This window comes from Geotrypetes seraphini, chromosome 13, assembly GCF_902459505.1.
Source record: "Geotrypetes seraphini chromosome 13, aGeoSer1.1, whole genome shotgun sequence".
NCBI classification, from domain to species: domain Eukaryota; kingdom Metazoa; phylum Chordata; class Amphibia; order Gymnophiona; family Dermophiidae; genus Geotrypetes; species Geotrypetes seraphini.
In genome coordinates, this window is record NC_047096.1 from 54,158,344 (window position 1) to 54,184,828 (window position 26,485).

General features: G+C 41.8%; 1 protein-coding gene across 4 annotated transcripts in view; it reads left to right on the forward strand.

The window, feature by feature from the left end:
• DDX25 (DEAD-box helicase 25) overlaps window positions 1–26,485 on the forward strand; it is a 158,103-nt gene that overhangs the window by 38,636 nt on the left and 92,982 nt on the right. For all 4 annotated transcript variants that reach the window (XM_033919190.1, XM_033919191.1, XM_033919192.1 and 1 more), the window contains 2 exons: window positions 3,441–3,533; window positions 3,629–3,731. In XM_033919190.1, coding sequence (XP_033775081.1) covers window positions 3,441–3,533; window positions 3,629–3,731 — 196 coding nt within the window. The remainder of the gene's footprint in view (window positions 1–3,440; window positions 3,534–3,628; window positions 3,732–26,485) is intronic.

Genomic DNA, 26,485 nt, shown 5'->3' on the forward strand with positions numbered 1-26,485 from the left:
GAGGGCTTGGGCTCCCTTTTGCCCCGATCGTGTCGGGGAGTCGGGGGGGGCAAGAGGGCTTGAGTTCCCTCTTGCCCCGATCGTGTCGGGGGTGCCGCGGTTGGCTGGGGCAAGAGGGCTTGAGCTCCCTCTTGCCCCGATCGTGTCGGGTGTGCCGCGGTTGGCTGGGGCAAGAGGGCTTGAGCTCCCTCTTGCCCCGATCGTGTCGGGGAGTCGGGACCGCCAAGAGAAAGCAGCAGGACACCGGTAGGAGCTTCTACGTGATGGGGGGGGTCGGGAGCCTGTGGGGGTGCAGGTGCGGGTGGGAGTGCGTGCGAGCGGTCCTTCGGGGTGGGGGTGCGTGCGAGCGGTCCTTCGGGGTGGGGGTGCGAACGGTCCTGCGGGGGGGTGAATCGGACGTCGGGGGGGGGGGAACTATGTAAAAAAAATTTTGTACAACGCGCTCACGCGTATAACGTGCGAGGGTATGCGCGGTACGTAAAAACCACGTATAACGCGTGCGTTATATGCGAGAAAATACGGTAATATTGTAACCTGATTACCTCTTCCCTTCCTTCCAGTTGAGTTTGTTGGTCTGTAGGTCAAACCCCCTTTTTATTTTGATTTATTGTTATTATTATTACCTTGTATTTTAATATATGTTCAAATTTGGATTTTATAGTAATTCGCTTAGTGTTTTACTTGTTATCATTATTCTGTATTTTATTTTACATTCAAATTTGGATTTTATTGTACATCGCTTAGTATTTTATGTATAAGCGATTCATCAAATTTCAAATAAACTTGAAACTTGAAACTTGATAGAAAAAATAATGGATCTAAAAACAGGAGAGGGTGGACAATGGGATTTAGGGAGGGAAGGAACAAAAAGGGAGAGAAGTTCGACACAAGGGATGGTGGGATAGAGATACTGGATAGGTGGGTAATTAGAATGAGAGAGAGAGAGCTGGTGGACCCTGGGGTAGTGGGGAAGGAGGGAGAGCTGCTGGATGAAAGGGTAGTTGAGAAAAGGAGAGATGGTGGATCTGGGGATAGTGGGGTCCATTGCTTCAGCTACGGGAATAGAGACAAAAAAAAGGAAAGATGCCAGATCTCTGGGGGAGGACAGAGATGGAGGTTGGTTACCACAGAGAAATAAGAAAATGACAAATGGGCAAGAGACCCTTGCAAGTGAGTTATCGGAAGACGTTTGTCGCAGAGCCTTGGACCAACATGATTTGAATAATGACCAGACAACAAAAGGTAGAAAAAAATTTTATTTTCTGTTTTGTGATTACAATGTGTCAGATTTGAAATTTGTATCCGCGAATGTGATTTAACAGAGAGAGGAAAAGTCTTCTTTGTTTACACCACAGCGCCAGTATGGGTAGGTGAGGGCAAAGGGGGTGAAGAAGCTATAAAATAAACCCACCAGGATGTTTGAAAAAAACACCCAATAGGGCAGGAAAATCAAATTGAAAAATCAATTAATATAATATTAATGAATATTAATTTTGATAGGTCTTATGTTATGACGGAGCCTTCATTCATGCCTTAGTCATCGAGTTTAATTTGGCTGAGGCGGTGTTCCCGTTGATGTCACGCCCACTGACGGGATTTAAAAAGTGCGGTCGGTATTCTTGCACTATATCTTTAATGAACCCTCATAGCTTGTGCCTGCAGTGTTTGTGTCCTAAACACTGTATACAATCTTGTAAACGCTGCTCTTTGCTTCAGAAGCATACCATAAAAAATCACATCCTTCAGCAAGAGAAACTTTTCGGTGTCAGCATGGAGGGAGATGCACCGATGACACTGTCTGCATCGAAGTCCCCGATATCAAAGACATCGACACCGCCAGAGGCATCAGCATCGATACCGGTGTTGTAGCTCATCGTACCCTCGGGTAAACCGGCTAAGAAGCCACCACCTTCCCAGTCATGGACACAGGTCACAAAGGCATTGAGTCAATTCATGCTGACCAAGTGTAAGTTTCTGCAGCGACTTGATTCCATTGTTGAAGGGTGCTTCATCCTCGGAGTCATCCTTTCCGGGAACATGTCACAGCAACTGTGGTACTGGTGACAAAGCCTCATGTACCGGTGCTTACATTGAGGCAGAAGCGTGATGCTTTGCTTTAAGAGGAGTTTGGGGACCAATTTCAATTGCTTCTCGCGACATTGACTCATCTGGTACTGGTCCAGCCTGAATCTTACATTGCCAGGACCTCCAGTGCTGTCGATGCTCCATTGGTGCATTCCAAGGACTCTCGCCATCGATCCAGTCCTGCCACTTATGCATCGAAGCATCGCTTCTCCAAGCACAGGTCCCCGTCTACTCAACATCATTCGTCATCTTCCAGACACTCTTGACAGGAGTTTTGATGAAGTCCATGAAAGTGCCTCAAAACCAAAAACATTCGAAGACTCTGACACTGGACCGGCACCAGTCAAAACACTGTTCTTCTTCTCTTCTGTGAGACTCTGATCTACAGGACGACTCCGATCCCAATTCCCTTCCTCTTTTGTCTTTTGTTCCAGTGGAGCTCAATTGCTTTGGGACTAAACTGATCTGTGGACTGGGGCTCTGCCTCTTTAGAGGAGGTGCTCAAAATTGTAAGTATTTCCTCTCTGAAAGCCAGTTTGGTAGAAGGGGTTAAATCACCTCGCATACGAAATGTGTAGTAGGTTAACTGAAAGAAGATTATCCAGGTAGGAACCTTTCGTTCCCCCCCCCCCACCCAAACAGTTATTCACAGAAGCTGTGATGATCATGGGCTCTATCTGACAAGTTCAGAAAGCTAATAGTAAGTTTGTGGTTGCTCACTCTGAAGGTAGTTGACATAGTCATACTCTTGGTGTATGATATCTCATTCCTGAGTTAATGACCATGAAGACTGTATCAAGTCTTGTTTTGGTGATTAATTGGAATCCCAAAACATAGCAATTGCCTTTGGTTGTCTTAGCTTTGACATAGATATGGAAAGCAACATCAGCTCTTATAAGGTGAATAAAGTCAGCTCTGAGCGTTTTTCTTTTGTCTCTTATCTGTTGGCAGGGGTACATAACCTATTAATCTACAATGGTCTATAACAGGGGTAGGCAATTCCGGTCCTCGAGAGCCACAGGCAGTTCAGGTTTTCAGGATATCCACAAAAATATGCATGAGATAGATTTGCATCTCAAGGAGGCAGTGCGTGCAAATCCATCTCGTATATATTCATTATGGATATCCTGAAATTCTGACCTGCCCATGGCTCTCGAGGACCGGAATTGCCTACCCCTGGTCTATAAGAACAGAAGGAAAGGAAATCAACAGAATTAAGTGCTTTATTCACATGATCTAATTTCGTTGCGCCAACAGCTTAAAAACTTTTATTCAAAACAGCATAGAATGCACAACTGTTTAGTCTTCTTCCTTAATAAAATTACTATTGTGACTTGTATTTTTTTATTGAATAGACAGCCCAAATTATTGCAAGGAATCTACCAAATGGGTTTCAACAGACCATCGAAGATTCAGGAGAAAGCCCTTCCAATGATGCTTGCAGATCCGTAAGTAGAAATGTGTAGCTGAAACAATTTGACTTTTAAACCAAATTGAACTGATAGTGACTCATGCTTCTCACTCCAAACTTCTTATTATTCAGGCCCCAAGATCTTATTGCTCAGAGCCAGTCGGGGACAGGAAAAACAGCGGCATTTGTTTTGGCAATGTTGAGTCGTGTGAAAGCAGACCAAACATTTCCACAGGTAAAGAGTGTGTTGGAGGTGCTTCTATCATTGGTTTTGTTTCTTTGAGGCTTTTTGTTTTCCTCAAGTATATTTGTGTGTGTTCTTATTTTTTATTTTTAAAACCTCCTCTGAGTCTCTAGTTGGGCTTTAATCAATAGGCTTTGCTCCTCAGAAACCAAATGGATTGATGGCTCAGATTGGTAGCTCTCCAAGAACAGGTTCAATTAAGAGAGACACATGCATACAGAAAAGACTCTGATAATGCAGACACCCCACCCAACCCTTTTTTTTTTTTTTTTTTTTTTACAAAAGCGTGGAAGAGGTTTTTAGTGCTGGCCAGCATGCTGAGTGCTCTATGAACTGTATAACTGTCGGAGCATTGCAGAACATTCAGTGTGCCAGCCGGCGCTAAAAACCTCTTCTGCGCTTTTGTAAAAGGAGAGAGTTAATGAGATGATATCGACTTTGAACCACATAAGCACCTTTTCTTTTTAGTTCTTCCTTTTAAAGAAAGACCTCTCAATGAGTCCACTATACACAAAGTAATTATATATTGTTATTGAAGATGTGTTATCAGTAGCTGTAGTTGAAGCCTTCATGATTGCTATTTGTGAGCAGTACTGCAAACTTGTATTAAAAAAAACAGGCAGGCAACTGATCTGCAAAATATGTAAGATCCAGTCTGAACAAAAACACAGCAGATCACAGTGATGAAAATATAGATAATCTTATTAAAACACTCATTAGCCCGACATGGCCATGTTTCACTCTTTTTGGGGCTGCATCACACTGCAAAATAATTAAATAAATACATAAATTACTATATGGATAACAAAATCACAAAAGCTCTACTTAAAATATAAATTATGATGTGAACCGTTTAGTTCTTTAAATGGCATAGAAACATTTTAATTTAAATAAATACCGAATTTTTCGCTCCATAAGATGCACTTTTTTCCGCCAAAAAAGTGGGTGCGTCTTATGGAGCGAATCCAATTTTTTTAAACACCTCCCCCCTGCCCCCCAGTCTCCCAGTCCCTTTTTTTTAAAATGCCGGTTGTCCAGCTTTTCGCTTCCTGCCTGGTTCTCCATTGCTCACTGAATGGCTGCCGGCAGTTCTCGCGAATCGCAAGAACTGACGGAAGCCATTCAGTGAGCGGCATGTGACCAGTGAGGGATCCAGCGAGAGAGGGGCAAGGAGTGCACAAGTCTCCTGCTGAGACTGCGTTAGACCACCGGCATTTAAAAAAGGTACCGGGGTGCTGCCTACTACCAGATGCACACATAATCCATTGCTGCTCAGTATAAAAGCTTTTATCCCAGGACAAGCAGGCAGCCCAGATGTGGACAGCTTAGCAAGCAAACTTGCTTGTAGACCTTTAGAAAGTTTGCGACTGCTGCACCGCGCATGTCTTCCTGCCCAGTGCAGGGCGCATGTTTCTCAGTTTTCCACGGAGCCGAGAAGTCCTGTTTTGACGATCTGCGCTAGACTCAGTATCTACTTTGTGCCTTCTCTCACGTTTTATTTCTTATCAGGGTCGCTATGTTTTTCTTGCATGTTTTATTTTTTAAAAAAAACTTTGATTTTTCTTTTCTGTCATGGCTGGGCCTGCCGAGGCTATTTTTCCATTTTATGTCTTTGCCGGTCACAGGCTTCAAGAAGTGTAGTCGTTGCCAGCGCGCGATTTCCCTCACTGACCCACATAGGTGGTGCATTCAGTTTTTGGGACCTGACCATCGTCTGGAGTCGTGTGCCCGCTGTGCTACCCTTCAATCTCGTGCCCACAAATGTCGTCGAGTTCAGGTGGAAAAATTCTTTGGAGGTATGGATCCACTTGCCCCGGTCTCGACCTCGACCTCGAATCTGGTCAAGCTCATAGGGGTTCTGCCTAGAGAGCTGCACGGGGACGACGGGAATCCCACGGGGATCCTGTGGGGTTGGAGGCAGCTCGAGCTGAGAGGCTTATCTTCTTTATTTCCTGCCTGCAGCACGCCACACGTAGCTGACCCGGAAGTCTTCCTCTGAAGTTGGAAGAAAGGGATCGCATCAGTCACGTGCCGGGTCGAATGTGAACACTGCTAAGCTCTGCGACTTGCCGACCTGCACAGCTTTTGTCTTTTAATGTAGCAGTTTGAAAGTTCTGGCAGTAGGTAGAAAGGGCAGGGACTGGGAGTAGAACCCCGAACATCCCCCTCCCCCCCATATAGAATGCATCGATCAGAGTAGCATGTGATGCGGTGGGAGGTTCTCTGTGAATGAAAACACATGAAAAGCCTTCTGCCGTGCAGGTTTTAATGTTACTTCCTTTATGGAGTCGGCTGATGTTACTACTAGAAAAGGGGGCATAGACATTGAGAGAGCCTTCAAATGTATATTTTACGATTTCACAAGGTTTGGACATAGGGGCGTAGCTATAACAGAGCAAACCCGGCTAATTGCCCAGGGCCGCCTACCTTTCAATTCTATTGCTATGGTCGTTGCCATTAGAAACTGTATTGAGTGGGCGGAGTTTTATGCTCGAGGAGAGGGCAAAGTGCTAGTACAGAGAAGGAGCGCTCCGCCTCCTCAAATCTACCTCTCTGCTCTCTCCTTCAATATGAAACTCTTCCCACTCAATGCTTCTCCATATGGGGTTGGGTAGAATTTCTATACATCAAGATCCAAAGAAATAAATTACTGATATCTGTGCTGTGCATTGATTGCACAGTTTTAGAATATAGTCTGACCCAGAAAAAGTTTTTGAAGTTTCATCTTTGGTGATCCCAAGTTTCACTGCACGTGACTGACGTGAAGCCTTTTCTCAGATGTCGGGGGAAGACTTCTGGGTCAGCTACATGTGGCATGCTGCAGGCAGGAAAAGAAGACGAGACTCAGCTCGAGCTGCCTCCAACCCCTGCTGTTATCTGGACTCGAATGTGGGAGGCCAATATGGGACACAGAAGGGAGGGGGTGAAGAGGAAGTGTGTTTTTGGACACAGAAGGCATGAACTTGGGAGAGAGGAAGGGAGGGAAAGAGTTGCTGAGGTGGGGGAGGAAATAGAAAGGGAGAATTGGGCGAGGGTGTGTCAGTGAGAGGGAAAGAGATGGTCGTGTACACAAGGAATGGAAGAAAAAGGAGAATTTTGGGTCATAGGGAGGGAGTGAGGTACAGATGAAAGATGAGAGAGAAATGTGGTGGTGGAAAGGGAACAGTGGGACAGATTGAAAGGGATGCAAGAGGGAGGAATGTTGGATATAGTGGTGAAGCGAATGGAAGGAAAGATGTAGCATGGTGCTGGAGAGGGGTAATACAATAGAAGAAGAAATGTCAGGCATGGGGCTGGTGGGCAGGGGCGAAAGATGAGAAAGGGATAAATGCTGAACCATTGTAGGAGGAACCAATGGACAGTTACAGAAGATGGGATAGCGGGGGAAAAAAAAACTGGGACCAACTTAATGGAGAAATAAGTTTCCAGACAATAAAGATAAATTCTTTATTCATTTTTAAACTTTCATCAAGTGTACAAAAATTCATAATAAACACTATTAATTAGACCACTTGAACATCTTATCATTATATCCTATAAATATAAATGTAACCCTCCCCCACCCTCCCTCAAAGCCCATTATTCATTATAAGATCATAAACCCTACACTTGAAACCCTCCCCCCACCCAACCTTAAGTGGTGTGTAATTAATAGAAAAATGGCATCTAATCATGACAAAAAGATGTTAATGGCTCCCATATTTTAATAAAATTTTTATACTTTCCATTCTGTACCGCCAATGATCTTTCCATTCTATATATGTGACATAACGAATTCCACCAGAAATTAAAATTAAGCCTACTATGGTCTTTCCAGTTATTAGTAATATGTTGGATGGCAACTCCAGTCAAGATCAATAAAAGTTTATTATTACACGATGATATCTGACAATTTTTTCTCATTGACATTCCAAATATCACAGTATCATAAGATAACGCAACATGGTTTCCCAATAAACAATTTATTTGATCCCTGATTGAATTCCAAAAGGCTAAGATATGGGGACAGTAATACAAAAGATGATCCAAAGTCCCTACATCCAAATTACAATGCCAGCATCTATTAGACAAGGAACTATTTAATTTTTGTAATCTAACTGGATAAAAGATAAAAAAAACTTAATTTATTGACTAAAATATATTTTAGCTTTGGGAAATGTATATAGCAGATGTTCAAAAGAAAAGGAAATGCATTTCTGGTTTTATTTCTACAGCAGTGTTTTTTCAACCTTTTTACACCCGTGGACTGGCAGAAATAAAAGAATTATTTTGTGGACAGGCAAACTACTAAGACCAAAAAAAACCAACACATTTCTGCCCCGTCTCCGCAAGCTCGGTCCCCACAAACCATCTGATCCCATCCGCACAAGCCTCAGTTATGATTTTATATTGAACGTATTTTATTAAAGTATAAAAAGAAACAATATTCTGTACAATTGCCATTTTATATATATATATATATATATATATAAATATAAATATACAGAGCAAGGACCAACAAAACCCCTGTCTCCCCTCCCCTTCACATATATCCCCTCTACTATCAAGAAAACTGAACAAGCCAAATTATTACAGAATGCTACACAGAAATATCATGCTAACAGAATACTGCAGTCACACATGACAGGAATAGTGTTAGGGGAGTGCCCCCTGGTCAGTGAGAGCCCTAAGCCAGCTGGAAGCTAAAGAAGCACTGCCTGGGCTTTGCATTCCCCAGTCTCTAGCAGGATATATATTTCAAATCTGATATATTCTAATGACAAAATAGAAATAAAATTATTTTTTTCTACCTTTTGTGGTCTCTGCTTTCATCTTCTTTTCACTCTTTTCTTTCCAGCGTCTGCCCTGTCTCTTCAATCCAGCATCTGTCCGTTCCATCCACTGTCTTCCCTCTCCCCCTTCCATATGTATCTGACTTCTTTCTATGCTCCTCTCCCCTTTCCATCCAGCCTGTGCCTCCTCTCCTTTTTATATCATTCATTCCAGCTTCACTGCTTTCTTCATTTTTATCTCTCCTACACCAGATCTAGCATCTTTATCCCTCTCTCATTTCTCTGCTGACCCCCTTTCCAGCATCAATCTCTCTCTACTTTCTCATTCCTCTTTCTCTCCCCTTTCCCTCATCTGATCTCTCCATTCCACCCTGACCCCCTTCCCCTCCTGTAATCTCCCTGCCAGCTATTTTCTTCCTTTTTTCCTTCTCCCTTCCCTCCTCCCCACCCAGTAGCATCTCTTCTTATACCTCCCTCCAGGTCCAGTAGCAGCTCTCCCTTTATCCAGCAGCTTCCCAACAGTGGCTTCCTCCCCTTCCAGCAGCTCTCAGTACTTGCCTGCAGCAGTGATTTCCTTAGGCAGCCTTGGGTGTGTTGCCGCCTCTGAGGAAAGGGTAAGGTGCCGAAGTGAATCACTGCCCTGGTAAGTAGGAGAGCTGCTGGGAGACAGCCACTGTCGAAGGCTCCCCATGATCTTGATCCTGCGTGCCCTGCACATTCGCAGCCTCCCCCAAGCCAGCAAAAACAGCGTTGCACCGCAGGCTCTGCTGCCCAAGACGATCTGGAGGCCCCTACCCGCCGCATCCCGCAGTCTGCTGGTGACGCATGCAGCGAAACTGGACCGCACTATCTCCAACCTGCTGATAACAACAAACGACTACAAATATTTTTGCAAAGAAATCAAAACCCACCTATTCAAAAAATTTATACAGATGGCTTAACCCCAAACAGACCCCCCTCAACGCAACTCCCCCTCCTCCCCCCTTCACCAGTTCCCTTCTCTTTAGCTTCAAGCATGTCAACTGCTTCCCTAACGGTATATATACTGGATCTGCACTATTTCCTATTTGTACAGCATCTTGTAGCTCTTGAAATATACAGTTCCATTATTCTTGTAACTTCTCCTGGAAATGACCAGAATTCTCTCTGTAATTATCCTGGAAATGTCCAGTTGTCTTTTTTGTAATCTGCCCAGAACTGCAAGGTTGAGGCGGAATAGAAATCAGTAATGTAATGTAACTTTCAGCACAGACGCTGCTGATGGTCCCAATCCACACACTGAATTCCCCCCTCCACCCCCCCCTGCATATGCTGACCATCTCCCTTCTACCTGCACCTTCCCCACGGCCCTTTTCGGCGACTCGGCAGGGGCAGCGATCAAGACAGGCTGCCGATGTCGGGCATTCCCTCTCCGAGTCCTGCCTATTTTGTTTCAACTTCCTGTTTCCGCATAGGCGAGACTCACAGAGGGAATGCCCGATGTCGGCAGCCTGTCTTGATCGCCCGAGGCTGGGAGGAACAGCAGATTTCCGCCAACCCCACCGGGGCAGGAAATTTACCGGCGTCAATCTTGCCGGCCCTGCGCGGACCGGTAGGAATTTTCTGCGGATTGGCACCGGTCCGCGAACCGGCGGTTCAAGAACAGTTTTCTACAGTGTTGAAGTACTTGCTGGCCCTTGCTGTGGCTGGTGGGGATCCCCAAGCACCGCCAACCGAGGACCTCCTCTAGAGACGGCCAGAACTCCCCTCTACCAAGCGCAGCAGTCGTTGGCAGCAACCATGAGCCACTGAGGTGCCAGCATCTGTGACTCGGACACTATTGCTGCTTGCCAAGCTTGGCAAAAGGGACCCCTGGCCAATTGCAGAGTAAGTCCTCAGCTGACAGCTTGAGGCTCTTCATTAGCTGAGTATTTGTATTTTATATTTCCATTAGAGGCTGTGGTAGAAACCCGTTTACAAAGTATGTGTTCTTCTCAATTAATATTTCCAAATTAATTAAGTGTCTTTGCTTATATGTAAATGGGTCTCTACCAGAGCCTTTAATTCAGTAGCATAATTAAATAAAATAACTACTTCTGAAGTTTATAGGGACGGGTGGGACGGGTTTGATTTCTGTCCCCGCGCAACTCTAGTTCCGCCTTCTGCCTCGGCTTCAACTTTAATCAAGCCATCCTCGTTCGGCGGGTCCTTGTCCTTTAGCAAATCTGCTAAGTCTTCTCCTGATGAAACGCTTGCCTCGCTGCCTCCCTCAGGTCAGGTTCTAGCAGTGATGATCAAACTGCCCAAGAAGCATGTCTCCAAGTTGAAGAGTCATTCTTCCTCTGAGATTTTAGCCACACCAAATGTACCAGATCCTCAAGTCTTGGTATTACATTTGGAGGCTATGATCCAGACCATTTTGGATCACCAGTTTGTTAATATGCTTGCCAAACATTCTCCTACTTCAACACTGCTTCCTGCAGTCCAGCCTGAGCACTTAGCAGTATCACAAGAAGTCGAGTCCTTGGCTGTTCCTCGAGCTGATTCTCCTCACTCTGTACAAGGAGTCAAGTCCTTGGGAATGCCTCAAGAGGATTCTACACACTCTATGCAAGGAGTCCAGTCTTTGTGAGTGTCTTGTCTGGAGCATAAGCACGCTACTCAAGGAGCCGAGTCCTTGTCAGTGCCTCGAGATACCTCGACACCAGATGTTTAATCCCTTTTGGTGTCTCGCTCTCCAGCCTCCAGCTCTCCCTCTTCGTATAAGGCATCGCCCTTCCCGAGGCATAGGGCAAAGACTCCTCGACTTTCTTCTCAATGAGACCTGCCTGGTTCAAGGCACAGTTCTCTGCATCGGTCGAGGCATCCATCGAGGCACAGATCCTCTTGAGACAAGCCTCATCTCTCCAGACCTCGAGATTCTTATAGGCCTCCAACTCATACGTCGAGGACACCACCTCCAGATACCTATGCTTCTTCTCCTGCAAGGGATTCTATCCATTCTCTCGGTGAGTCGCCTATACCTGCATACTCAGACCTTGGGTTTCAGTACTCCAGAGAAGCTTCACCTTTGTACTCTGCCTTGCGAGGTGCTTCGAGGCCACCTTCTTCCCCCTTGAGGTCGAGATATCCTTTTCTTCTTTCCTACATCAAATGAGTAAGGACCTCAGTATTACTTTGGACTCTGATTCCAAATACTCTCAGGAATATTTAGAAGAAATGGGTATGTCTCATCCTCCTGCGGAGTCTCTCAAATTGCCCATTAATAGACTTCTTTCTCAAACCTTTAAGAGAAATCTTGAGACACCTTATTCCATTCCTGCTATACCAGGAAAACTGGAGTCTTGTTACAGGATGGTCCACTGCAAGGGCTTCGAGAAATTTCAATTATCCCATCAGTCCCCGTCTTGTGGAGACTTCTCTGAAAAAGACTGCCAAAGTTTATGCCACTGTCCCTCATGGAAGAGAGGGCAGGACCATGGACAGGTTTGATCGCCATTTGTATCAAAATTCTTTGATGGCAACTAGATTTTGTATTACAATTTTGTTTTCATTTCTTATTTCAAGCATTTGGTTGACACACTGCCTGAATATTTCAAATATTCCTCAACACTGTCTTCCAGGGTTTCAGCAGATGATCACCACTCTGACTCAACTCCGCATGCATCTCCTTCAATCTTCCTATGATGCATTTGAACTTTCCTCGAGGGTTGCTGCCTTTTCAGTGGCAATGGGCAGGCTTTCCTGGCTCCGCACTATAGACATGGACCCCAAGCTTCAAGATCGTCTGGCCAACATCCCTTGTCAGGGCAATGAATTGTTTGATGACTCTATCGAGGCAGCTACTAAATGTTTGTCTGAACATGAGAAATTATTTTCTTCCATCACTTGTCCTAAGCCTAAGCCTTCTGCCTCTAAAGGCTTCAGACCTCTTCCATCTTACCAGAGGTGTTTTTCTTATACAAGAGCGCCTCCTAGGAACCAACCACAACAGCAACAGAGGCAGCAGAAACCTCAGGCTCCTGCTGCGCCTAAAGACTCTCAGCCTTATTGACCATCTAATACAGAGCAATAACCTCCATCGTTCTGCCTCTGTCCTCTCCCCTTCCCATTGGAGGTCGTCTCCATAATTTTTACCAACGCTGGGAGATCATTACAACAGACCTCTGGGTGCTGTCCATCATGGAAGGCGACGTCCTTCATTTCATCCAAGTTCCTCCAGATCTGCCTCCAAGAGAGTATCCTTCCAATCCATCCCAGACCACCCTTCTTCTTCAGTAAGCTCAAGCTGTGCTCCATCTCTGTGCCATCGAGGAGGTTCCTCCGGAACAGCAGAGCAGGGGGTTTTACTCCTGTTACTTCCTAGTTCTGAAGAAGACGGGTGATCTGCAACCTATTTTGGATCTCAGAGCCCTCAATAAATTTCTTGTCAGAGAAATTTCAGATGCTGTCTCTGGTATCATATCCCCTTCTAGATCAGAGCGATTGGTTATGTTCTCTGGATCTTAAAGAGACTTTCACTCACATTCCCATTCACCCAGCCTCTCAACAGTTCCTCAGATTTCGAGTGGGAAATCTGCATTTTCAATACAGAGTGCTACCTTTCAGCCTGGCTTCATCTCCAAGAGTGTTCACCAAGTGCCTAGTAGTAGCAGCAGCTCTGTGGAACCATGGTTTACGGGTGTTCCATACCTGGACGACTGGCTCATCAAGGATTCAACATCTCAAGGGGTTATTGTAGCGACCCTACAAACTATGTGGTTCCTACAAAGTTTGGGGTTTGAAATCAACTTTCCCAAATCCCAGCTACAGCCCTCTCAGACTTAACAGTTCATCGGCGCTGTCCTGGACACTGTCCAAGTTAGAGCATTCCTTCCTTAACAACGTCAGGATGTACTTATTCATCTCTGCCACAAAGTGTCTTCCGTGACTACAATTTCAGCAAGACACATGAAGGTTCTCCTGGGTCACATGGCCTCTACAGTTCACGTGACTCCTTTTGCCAGACTTCACCTCAAAATTCCTCAGTGGACCCTGGCATCTCGGCGCGCAGGCTTGCGACCCACTCTCTCAACATATTACAGTGACTCCTTCATTGAGATAGTCTCTCTTCTCTCTACTGGTGGATGCTCTCTTCCAATCTCTCCAGAGTTTTACTGTTTCAAACGTCCCCTCATCAGAAGGTCCTCACAACAGATTCCTTGACCTAAGCTTGGGAGGACGGGTTATCTTGACTGTCTCAGTACTCAAGGCCATTGGTCCAGCACGGATCATCAATGTCACATCAATCTGTTGGAACTCAGAGTGATCTTCAATGCTCTCAAAGCTTTTCAACATCTTCTTCACGATCAAGTAGTCCTCATTCGAACAGACAACCAAGTCTCCATGTACTATGTCAACAAGCAGGGAGGAACAGGATCTCTCCCTCTTTGCCAGGAAGCTCTAAAGGTTTGGAATTGCGCTATTAGTATTATTATTATTAATTTGACTTGGAACTAATTAATTACCATTTAATAGTCTTAGTCTCAGATGCTCTGTAAAATTTATATTAATTAGTTGAAGATAGGTATAGAGGTAATAATTCTAGACCTTCTTACTATGAAATGGGAAATTGATTATCTCAGATATTCATTTAAAGTTAGTAATTGAGGTTCTTGCTTTAATAGGATATGATATTAAGTCATGTAATAGGGGTATTTTTATTTGAAATATAACTAATTGATCAATATGATTTAACACATTAGTAATGTTTAATTTATTAACTATAATTGATTATTCACAATTTTGAGTTTGAATTAATTAAAAAATTATTAATATTAAGATAACAGTTTTAATGATTCTTTAAAGGATGATTTTATTTTATATTTGATCTGTTGAGATATAAGGAAGTAATAGACTAAGATTTTTTATGGCAGTATGGGGGAAAATCTACTTTTTCTAATATGATTGTTTATATGTGCCTGGGGGAGTTGTTAATTGCTAGTCCTGATAAGTGCTTACAAGTATTCGTATTATGTAATGGGTTGGGGGAGGGTAAGGGGAGGGATATAGGGAGGGGGACCCTGGATGTGCATGGGTTATAATATAAATTGTAATAAGAATAGCGTATTTCTAATTATTAATTTAACATGTGTATGAAATTATTTAAATTAAACGTCGATGGCCTTAATCACCCCATAAAAAGGAAAAAAATACTTAATTTTCTTAAAAAACAAAATGCAAATATTTTTTATATTCAAGAGACCCATTTGTCTAATATAGAATCTAAAAAGTTAGAAGGAGGTTGGGTAAAAGAATGTTGTTATGCTCCTGCTGTAGGGAAGAAGGGGGGGTTGCTATATTAGTAATATTAGTAAATAAAAAATGTAATGCAACATTTAACTTGATTTCAGCTGATCCTATGGGTAGATGGGTACATGTGAAAATGAGCTTAGGTTAGGATACTCTGACGCTTTTCAATATTTATGGTCATAATTCGAATCAAATTGAATTTTTCAAAACACTCCAACATATTCTTCTTCCTCTGGCTACGACTAATTTAGTAGTGGTGGGAGATTTTAATGCTGTTGTGGACCCTCTATTGGATAAAAAACCTAGTAGAATGATAAAATCATTAGGAGTGGACAATTTGATTCAAGTCTGTGGGTTTAAAGACATATGGAGAATTTTACACTAATGCTTGGGAATTTTCTTTTTTTTTTTTTTTATAATTTCTTTATTCATTTTTAAACTTACATCAAGTGTACAGTAAATATCAACCAAATATAATACAACATCACTTGAAAAATGTTCAATATCATACACCAAGAAGATTTAACCCCCACCCCTCTCCCAAATTCATATACAACTAATATATAACACATGAAAATAATATCTTACGACAATCATCTATATATTTTCTTTTTGTTCACATGTTCATAAATCATTTTCTTGGATTGATTATATTTTTGTTTCAGATAATCTAGTACAACAGGTCAGAAAAGCTACCATAGATCCAATTATTTTATCAGATCATAGTGGAGTATGGATAGAATTTGAATTGGAAGAACAAGATAGAAAGAGGCCTGTTTGGAGGTTTAATAATGCATTGCTTGAGGATACAAAATTTATAGAATTTAATACAAAAGTGGAGGAATATTTTCAATTAAACTCCTCAAATGAGATCTCATTGGAAACTTTATGGGATGCTTTTAAAGCTACCATGAGAGGGAATATAATTTCATATTTGGCTTATGTTAATACTCAATCTAAAATATAATTCTTTGAATTAGAGGAAAAGATTAAATAATTAGAAGCAAAATTAACAGTAAAATGGGAACATAATACATTCCAGTCCCTCTTAAAAGTTAAATATAAATACAATGAGATCTCATCTAAAAGGGCTTGGAAGGAATTATTTACTCAACAAGCTTTGTATTATGGAAACTCGAATAAAGCAGGAAGATTACTAGCTAATTATTTAAAAGCAAAAAAAAAAAAAAAGGAAAGTAAAGATTGTGGCTATTGCAGATGAAAATGGGGTTACTCATTCTCAAATTGATAATAAATTAAAAGTTTTTGAAATATTATAAGACTTTGTAGTCTTCTGAGCTTTATTCCAATAAAGAACTTGATGGTCTAGAGCAGGGGTGCCCAACACGTCGATCGCGATCGACCAGTAGCTCAGGAAGGCAACGTGAGTCGATCACAGAGCTCATCCCGGGCTCTGTGATAGACTCGTGTTGCCGTCCCGATCTACCGGGCCTATCAGCCTTCCTCTCCCGATGTCAAAGACGCCGATGCCGGGCAATAGGCTGTTTTTGCCATTTCGGGGGGGGGGGGGGAGCGTGGCAGCGGCAGCAGCAGCAGCCTGAAAAAGAAATCATCCTGGCCGGGGTCGGTGTCATACTCCGGAGCTTCTACAGCCTTCCTATCTCCCTCTCCCTTCTACCTGCTTCCGGCCACACCCCCTGCTCCGCGGCTCTCTTCGTCAACTCAGCAGCAGCGATCGACACAAGCTTCTGACGTCGGGGCCTACCCTCTGCGAGTCCCGCTTGTTTCAACTTCCTTTTTCCACAAAGGCGGGACTCATAGAGGGAAGGCCTCGATGTCGGCAGCCTGTCTTGATCACCGCTGCTGACGAGTTGCTGAAGAGAGCTGCGGAGCAGGGGGTGTTGCCGGGTGCAGGTAGAAGGGAGAGGGCCAGATGCAGTACTCGTGGGTGAGGGAGGGGAAGAGAGAGAGAAAGAGAGAGGGGAGGGAAACAAAAGGAAATATTTCATACAGGGCTGGGCCTGAGTGGAGGGAGGGTGGAAAGATTCTGGCTACAGGGTGCAGTAACAAAGGAAAAGGGGGGAAAGCAGAAAATGGAGATAATGACACAAAGAAGAGAAAGGGTAAGCAGGACCTACTGAATAAGGATAGAGATACAGAGGGGACATGAAGAGGAGGTGAAATAGAGACATAGAAGTAATGCTGAAAAAGTGTGTGGGGGGGGAGATAAAGACATTGAAAGGGCAAATGGTGAACATGGGGTAAAGACAAGGACAGAGACAAATGAAGATTCTGAAAAAGTGGTGAGATAGGGATATAAGTGAGATGGACACAAAGGGTGATGCTGGAAAATAGGTAGAATGGTAATTCTGATAGACACAGAAGGGAAATGCTGGATCAAGGAGAGATGGGGCTCAGGCTGGATGGAATACATAGTAACATAGTAACATAATAGATGACGGCAGATAAAGACCCGAATGGTCCATCCAGTCTGCCCAACCTGATTCAATTTAAATTTTTTTTTTTTTTCTTCTTAGCTATTTCTGGGCGAGAATCCAAAGCTTTACCCGGTACTGTGCTTGGGTTCCAACTGCCGAAATATCTGTTAAGACTTACTCCAGCCCATCTACACCCTCCCAGCCATTGAAGCCCTCCCCTGCCCATCCTCCTCCAAACGGCCATACACAGACGCAGACCGTACAAGTCTGCCCAGTAACTGGCCTAGTTCAATCTTTAATATTATTTTCTGATTCTAAATCTTTTGTGTTCATCCCACGCTTCTTTGAACTCAGTCACAGTTTTACTCTCCACCACCTCTCTCGGGAGCGCATTCCAGGCATCCACCACCCTCTCCGTAAAGTAGAATTTCCTAACATTGCCCCTGAATCTACCACCCCTCAACCTCAAATTATGTCCTCTGGTTTTACCATTTTCCTTTCTCTGGAGAAGATTTTGTTCTACGTTAATACCCTTTAAGTATTTGAACGTCTGAATCATATCTCCCCTGTCTCTCCTTTCCTCTAGGGTATACATATTCAGGGCTTCCAGTCTCTCCTCATACGTCTTCTGGCGCAAGCCTCCTATCATTTTCGTCGCCCTCCTCTGGACCGCCTCAAGTCTTCTTGCGTCTTTCGCCAGATACGGTCTCCAAAACTGAACACAATACTCCAAGTGGGGCCTCACCAATGACCTGTACAGGGGCATCAACACCTTCTTCCTTCTACTGACTACGCCTCTCTTTATACAGTCCAGAATCCTTCTGGCAGCAGCCACTGCCTTGTCACACTGTTTTTTCGCCTTTAGATCTTCGGACACTATCACCCCAAAGGTCCCTCTCCCCGTCCGTGCATATCAGCTTCTCTCCTCCCAGCATATACGGTTCCTTCCTATTATTAATCCCCAAATGTATTACTCTGCATTTCTTTGCATTGAATTTTAGTTGCCAGGCATTAGACCATTCCTCTAACTTTTGCAGATCCTTTTTCATATTTTCCACTCCCTCTTCGGTGTCTACTCTGTTACAAATCTTGGTATCATCTGCAAAAAGGCACACTTTTCCTTCTAACCCTTCAGCAATGTCACTTACATACATATTGAACAGGATTGGCCCCAGCACCGAACCCTGAAGGACTCCACTAGTCACCTTTCCTTCCTTCGAGCGACTTCCATTAACCACCACCCTCTGGCGTCTGTCCGACAGCCAGTTTCTGACCCAATTCACCACTTTGGGTCCTAACTTCAGCCCTTCAAGTTTGTTCAACAGCCTCCTATGAGGAACTGTATCAAAGGCTTTGCTGAAATCCAAGTAAATTACATCTAGCATATGTCCTCGATCCAGCTCTCTGGTCACCCAATCAAAAAATTCAATCAGGTTCGTTTGGCACGATTTACCTTTTGTAAAGCCATGTTGCCTCGGATCCTGTAACCCAGGGGTGTCAAAGTCCCTCCTCGAGGGCCGGAATCCAGTCGGGTTTTCTGGATTTCCCCAATGAATATGCATTGAAAGCAGTGCATGCAAATAGATCTCATGCAGATTCATTGGGGAAATCCTGAAAACCCGACTGGATTCTGGCCCTCGAGGACCGACTTTGACACCTGTGCTGTAACCCATTAGAATCAAGGAAATACACTATCCTTTCTTTCAGCAACACTTCCATTATTTTTCCAACAACTGAAGTGAGGCTCACCGGCCTGTAGTTTCCTGCTTCATCCCTGTGACCACTTTTATGAATAGGGACCACATCCGCTCTCCTCCAATCCCCAGGAATCACTCCCGTCTCCAGAGATTTGTTGAACAAGTCTTTAATAGGACTCGCCAGAACCTCTCTGAGCTCCCTTAGTATCCTGGGATGGATCCCGTCTGGTCCCATCGCTTTGTCCACCTTCAGTTTTTCAAGTTGCTCATAAACACCCTCCTCCGTGAACGGCACAAAATCTACTCCATTTTCTCGTGTAACTTTGCCAGACAATCTCGGTCCTTCTCCAGGATTTTCTTCTGTGAACACAGAACAGAAGTATTTGTTTAGCACATTTGCTTTCTCCTCATCACTCTCCACATATTTGTTCCCAGCATCTTTTAGCCTAGCAATTCCATTTTTTATCTTCCTCCTTTCACTAATATATCTGAAAAAATTTTTATCTCCCTTTTTTACATTTTTAGCCATTTGTTCTTCCGCCTGTGCCTTCGCCAAACGTATCTCTCTCTTGGCTTCTTTCAGTTTCACCCTGTAGTCCTTTCTGCTCTCCTCTTCTTGGGTTTTTTTATATTTCATGAACGCCAACTCTTTCGCCTTTATTTTCTCAGCCACTAGGTTGGAGAACCATATCGGCTTCCTTTTTCTCTTGTTTTTATTGATTTTCTTCACATAAAGGTCCGTAGCCATTTTTATCGCTCCTTTCAGCTTAGACCACTGTCTTTCCACTTCTCTTATGTCCTCCCATCCTAACAGCTCTTTCTTCAGGTACTTTCCCATTGCATTAAAGTCCGTACGTTTGAAATCTAGGACTTTAAGTATCGTGCGGCCGCTCTCCACTTTAGTCATTATATCAAACCAAACCGTTTGATGATCGCTACTACCCAGGTGAGCACCCACTCGAACATTAGAGATACTCTCTCCATTTGTGAGGACCAGATCCAATATCGCTTTTTCTCTTGTGGGTTCTGTCACCATTTGTCTGAGCAGAGCCTCTTGAAAGGCATCCACAATCTCCCTACTTCTTTCCGATTCCGCAGACGGAACATTCCAGTCCGCATCCGGCAGGTTGAAATCTCCCAACAGCAGAACCTCCTCTTTCCTTCCAAACTTTTGGATATCCACAATCAGATCCTTATCAATTTGCTGCGATTGAGTCGGAGGTCTGTAGACTACACCCACGTAGATAGAAGTTCCATCTTCTCTTTTCAGAGCAATCCATATCGCTTCTTCCTCTCCCCAGGTCCCTTGCATTTCGGTTGCTTGGATATTGATCTTTACATAGAGAGCTACTCCTCCACCTTTATGACCATCTCTGTCCTTCCTAAAAAGATTATATCCCGGTATGTTTGCATCCCATCCATGTGATTCACTGAACCATGTCTCTGTGATAGCAACAATATCTAGATCTGCCTCTAATATCAGGGCTTGCAGATCATGAACTTTGTTGCTTAGACTGCGAGCATTTGTGGTCATCGCTTTCCAGCTATTTTTCAGCGATAATCTCCTTTTTCGTATGGATTTTTGTGTCGTTTCACTTTGCGTTGCAATACTAAGAAATGAGTTGCTGATATTGCTTATGTTGCAGCCTTTACTACTATCACATCTTTTCTTTTGCCGGGGGTGGTCTCTATAATTGTCCTTCGTACATACACCACCCCCACCTTCTAGTTTAAATGCCTAGAAAAATATTGTCTAAATTTCTCTGCAAGGTTTCTTTTTCCTGCTGTAGTAATATGTAGCCCATCAGTGCAATATAGCTTCTTGTCCTTCCATGTATTTCCCCATCCTCCTATGTACCTGAAGCCTTCTTGATGACACCAGGCTCTGAGCCATCTATTAAAGTCCTCTGTGTTTTTCACTCTTTGCTCTCCTTTTCCATATGCAGGCAGTATTTCAGAAAAAGCTAAAGTCTTTACAAAAGGTTTCACGCCTTCACCAAACTCCCGAAAAGCTTTCTGTGCTGCAAGTGTGGAGTTGTTGGCCAGGTCATTTGTTCCCAGATGGATAACAACATCAGTGTTAAAATCCTTAGTTTCTTCCTTAATTATAGTCAGTATTTGCCTGGAACTCCTGGTAGCTGAGGATCCTGGAAGACATTTCACTATTTTGGTCTCCTCGCCCTGTGTTCCAAGGTTAATGCCTCTGATGATGGAATCCCCCAACAGTAATAGTTTTCTGTTTTTGGCTTTTTTATTTGTACTTAGGGTGCTCTTGTTCTCTTGAGTTTCCTTCATTGGTTCAAGTCCCACCTCCCTTCTGTTTTCCTGAGTATCGCAGTGCACTAGTGGAGCGAAGGAATTCTGTAGAGGTAATATTAGTGAAGGTGGATGTTTCTGTGTTATATGTCGCAGTCTTCCTGAGCCTACTGTGACCCATTTATTCCTGGGCTGTTTTATTCTTTGAGGTAGAGGTGCTAAGTTGGTATGATTTTGTGGAGTGATGGAAGCTGCTTTAATTGTATTCAATTCCTGTTTAAGTTTGCAGAGCTCCTCCTTAATACTGGCAAGTTGAAGACAGATGGGGCAAGCCTTAAGCCTCCAAATAGTGTGTCTTGGAATTAAAGCACCACAGTGATTGCATAGAATAAAGGTCATCTTGATTGGTTGTGAAGTGACTTGATTTGAGTAGTCCTGATTATATGGGTCTCTATATATGAATAGTGGTCCCTGGGGTTGGTGGGACTATAAGTAAGACTACAAGTAAGGCAGAAATATAGGCTCTATACCACCTAAAACACAGTATTTTAAACAAAAATGCAGGTTCTATCAGTGCTACCCTAAAACACAGAATTTATAACAGGATTTTCCCTACTTTAGTCACCCTGAGCCACAAGCACCAGAAATATAGGCTCTATACCACCTAAAACACAGTATTTTAAACAAAAATGCAGGTTCTATCAGTGCTACCCTAAAACACAGGATTTATAACAGGATTTTCCCTACTTTAGTCACCCTGAGCCACAGGCCCCAGAAATATAGGCTCTATACCACCTAAAACACAGTATTTTAAACAAAAATGCAGGTTCTATCAGTGCTACCCTAAAACACAGGATTTATAACAGATTTTCCCTACTTTAGTCACCCTGAGCCACAGGCACCAGAAATATAGGCTCTATACCACCTAAAACACAGTATTTTAAACAAAAATGCAGGAAGAGGAAATAAGATTTAATAGAGAAAAGAGAAGGATTTATTTTTTTGTGCTTTTTTATATTTTTTTTTAGTAAGAAACAGGGAGGAGAAGAGAAATTAAGCAGATATAATGCTGAAAACCAGTGAAAAGAGCAGAATATGAAATGCTGAGTAACTTAGCTTTTAGAAGTTCACAGGGCAGCCTTGTTTCAGCAATGTCCCAAAGATAATGCAATTAACCTTAGAATTAACCTTGGAATGAGGAGAAATGCCTTGTTGGCCCGGAACTTCCTCTCCTACGTCAGAATTGACGTCAGGGAGCGGAATGCTGGTCAGCGCGACGCTTCTGCAGGGAAAGCTTGGGACGGCGGTGGCAGCAAACTGAGTGGCTTGGGAGAGGGCACGTAAAAAGAAAGAAAGGGGGCAGACAGGGAGGCAGAAAGAAGGGAGAACAGGGAGACAGAAAGAAGGGGGAACAGGGAGACAGAAAGAAAAAGTTGGGGGAGAGAATGAGGTCTGGAGGAGAGGAAACATACAGGAGGCTGAAAGAAAGGAGGAAAGATTGGATGCACAGTCAGAAGAAGAAAGTCCAACCAGAGACTCATGAAATCACCAAACAGCAAAGGTAGGAAAAATGATTTTATTTTCAATTTAGTGATCAAAATTTGTCTGTTTTGAGAATTTATATCTGCTGTCTATATTTTGCACTATGGCTCCCTTTTACTAAACCGCAATAGCGTTTTTTAGCGCAGGGAGCCTATGAGCATTGAGAGCAGCGCGAGGCATTCAGCGTAACTCCCTGTGCTAAAACTTACTATTGTGGTTTAGTAAAAAAGGAGGGGGTGTATTTGTCTATTTTTGTATTTTGTTACTGAGGTGACATTGCATAGAGTCATCTGCTGTGACCACTTTGAAAAAACCCGGAATATGAATAATTAACATTTTCTCTGCCTTTCAGTGTGCTTTGTGTTTTTTTTAAATTTTATTGTTGGTAGATCATTTTGACTTAGTCATTATAAAAGTAGCTCGCAAGCCCATAAAATTTGGGCACCCCTGGTCTAGAGTTTTTGAATTTAATTAAGGGTCCTAAAATTCCCGAGCATATAAAAGAATCTCTTGATGCACCTATTACACTGAAGGAGATTCAGACAGCATTGAAGTCCCTTAGAGTTGGATCTGCTCCAGGAGGGGATTCCACTGTGGAATTTTATAATTCATTTCAAAATACATTACTACCTTATTTATTAAATTTATATTAGGTACAACTGAATAAAGGCTGCATTTCAGGTACTATAGCAGAATCTTTGATTATACCGAAGCCAAATAAAGATCCTTTATTGGTTTCAAATTACAGGCCAATATCTTTGATAAATGTTGATGGAAAACTTTTTTTTTTTTTAATATTTTTAATTCTTTTTTTAAATTCTTACATCAAGTGAAATACATGTAAATACATTCAATTATGAAAAAACACTTGAAATTATTATTAAATGTTCTTACAATGTGAATTAAATAAACCCTTTATCAGAATTTTATATCATATTAATATTACAATAGTTTTCCCTCCCTACCCCTTCTATATGTTCTATACATGTGTTATTATATCTGATCAGTAGAATAATTTGTCAATGGTCCCCATATTTTATTAAATTTTTTAATATAACCTTGTTGTATTGCCAATACTTTTTCCATTTTATATATATGACAAATTGAATTCCACCAAAAAGTGTAATTCAATTTAGTGTAATCCTTCCAGTTCTGAGTAATTTGCTGTATGGCGACCCCTGTTAAAATTAATAAAAGTTTATTATTGTTAGCTGAAATCTGACTTTGTGTTCTCATTGCTGTTCCAAATAATATTGTATCATATGATAGTTCAACATGATTTTCTAATAAATTATTAATTTGGGGCCAAATTAATTTCCAAAAAGAATTAATGCAGGGACAAAATAATAGTAAATGGTCCAATGTCCCCACTTCTATCCTACAATGCCAGCATCTATTAGATCTACTACTATCTAATTTTTGTAATCTCGTAGGGGTCCATAAAACTCTATGTAATATAAACAACCATGTTTGACTCATAGATGCTGATCTTGTAGTATGTATTCTCTAGGACCAAAATTTTTGCCATTGAGATGGAGAAATTATCTGTCCTATCTCAATACTCCAAATATCCCTAAGTCCTGATCTCTTTTTTTTGTTTAAAAATTCGTTTATATTCTTATACCATTTTGCGGCTTGGTGTCCTTGAAAATCCGCTTGAACACAAAGGATTGGTAAACTATATTGAGTGTTTAGATTCTTCCATTCAGGGAACCCTTCCTGAATGGCCTGCTTCAATTGCATCCATTTAAAATATTGTGTTTTATCTAATCCAAATTTTTGTTGCAATTGTGAAAAACTAAGCAGTGATCCATTTATTATTATATCTTTTAAAGTACGTATACCTGCTTTTATCCATTGTTTCCATACTATTTTAAATCCACCAATTTTGATCCTGGAGTTTACTCAAATAGATTGATTTAAAGATTTAGTCAATGGATCTTTTGATAAATTGCTTATAAATCTTAATGTTTTCCATGTATCTGTTAGAATTCTATGATCTTTATATCTTCTAGGTATTGTTATACTAATGAAATGTTCTGGATGTAAAGGGAACATGAGGCGCCATTCTAAATATAACCAGTCGGGTACATTTTCCATGAGATCTGGGAGGATCCAATACATTCATTGTCTTAAAATATAGGCTTGATGGTACCTATAGAAATTTGGAAAATTTACCCCTCCTTCCTTAATTGTTTTTTGTAATGATGCTAAAGCGATTCTTGGTCTTTTCCCAAACCAAACAAATTTTGTTAGTATACTGTTTAACTTTTTATAAAATGACCCCTGAAAAAATATTGGAATCATACTCATTTGATAACAAACCACAGGTAAAATCATCATTTTAATTGTTTGGATTCTTCCCCACCAAGAAAGATGTTTTTTTATAATTCTTTATTCATTTTTAAACTTTCAACAAGTGTACAATATAAGTAATACATAGATTTACTAACATCACTTGATAAATCTATCAAGATCATAACAAAGGTATATATATCTAAACCCTTCTTCCCCCCTCCCTTTCCATACAATTATTTAATTGAATCAATCTTTGTCATATTTCTTTTTTTACATTTTTATTTATTTATTTTTTTTCATTTATATAAACCCTCCCCTTTCCCTTCCAATCATAAATAATGTTAATAAAATGGTGTTTATTCATTACAAAACAATGTCAATGGCCCCCATATTTCATTAAACCTTTTATAATTTCCATTTTGTATTGCTATTGAACGTTCCATTCTATATATGTGACATAGTGAATTCCACCAGAAATTAAAATTAAGTCTTGTGTGATCTTTCCAATTTGTAGTAATATGTTGCATGGCAACTCCTGTCATAATCAATAAAAGTTTGTTATTACTTGCCGATATCTGACTCTTTTTCCTCATAGATATGCCAAATATCACAGTATCATAAGTTAATGCTACAGGATTATCTAATAAAGAATTTATTTGATCCCAGATCGAATTCCAAAAGGCTAATATATAGGGACAGAAAAATAAAAGATGATCCAAAGTCCCTACTTCAAGCTTACAATGCCAGCATCTATTAGACATTGAACTATTTAATTTTTGTAATCTAACAGGGGTCCAAAATGCTCTATGCAAAAGAAAAAACCAAGTTTGTCTCATAGATGCTGACAGTGTACATCTTATTCTCCAAGACCAAATTTGTGGCCATTGAGATGCCAAAATTTGATGATTAATCTCAATGCTCCAAATATCCCTAAGACCATTTTTAGGTTTTTTATTAACCAATTCACTAATAACTTTATACCACTGTGCGGCCTGGTGACCCAGAAAATCTGCCTGGAAGCATAAAAATTCCATGCTGTATTGAAAATTTAAAGTTTTCCATTCAGGGAACCCTGCCTGAATGGCCTGCTTTAATTGCATCCATTTATAAAATTGTGATTTATTCAGTCCAAATTTATTTTGCAATTGTGTAAACTCAAGCATTTTTCCATTTGAAATAACATCATTTAAAGTTCGTATTCCTGCATTTAACCAATGCCTCCAGACAATCTTAGTTCCGCCAATCTGAATCTTGGAGTTTAGCCATATAGATTGATTTGTCGATTTACTAATAGGAATTTCAGTTAAATTACTTACATATCTTAGAGTTTTCCATGTATCTAATAAAAGTTTATTTTCTTTATACAATCTGGGCATCTTGATACTGAGAATGTGACAAAGATGTAAAGGAGACAGGAGTCGCCATTCCAAGTATAACCAATCTGGAGTGTATTCAATGAGATCTGGGAGGACCCAATACATACCTTGACGTAAAATATAGGCCTGATGATA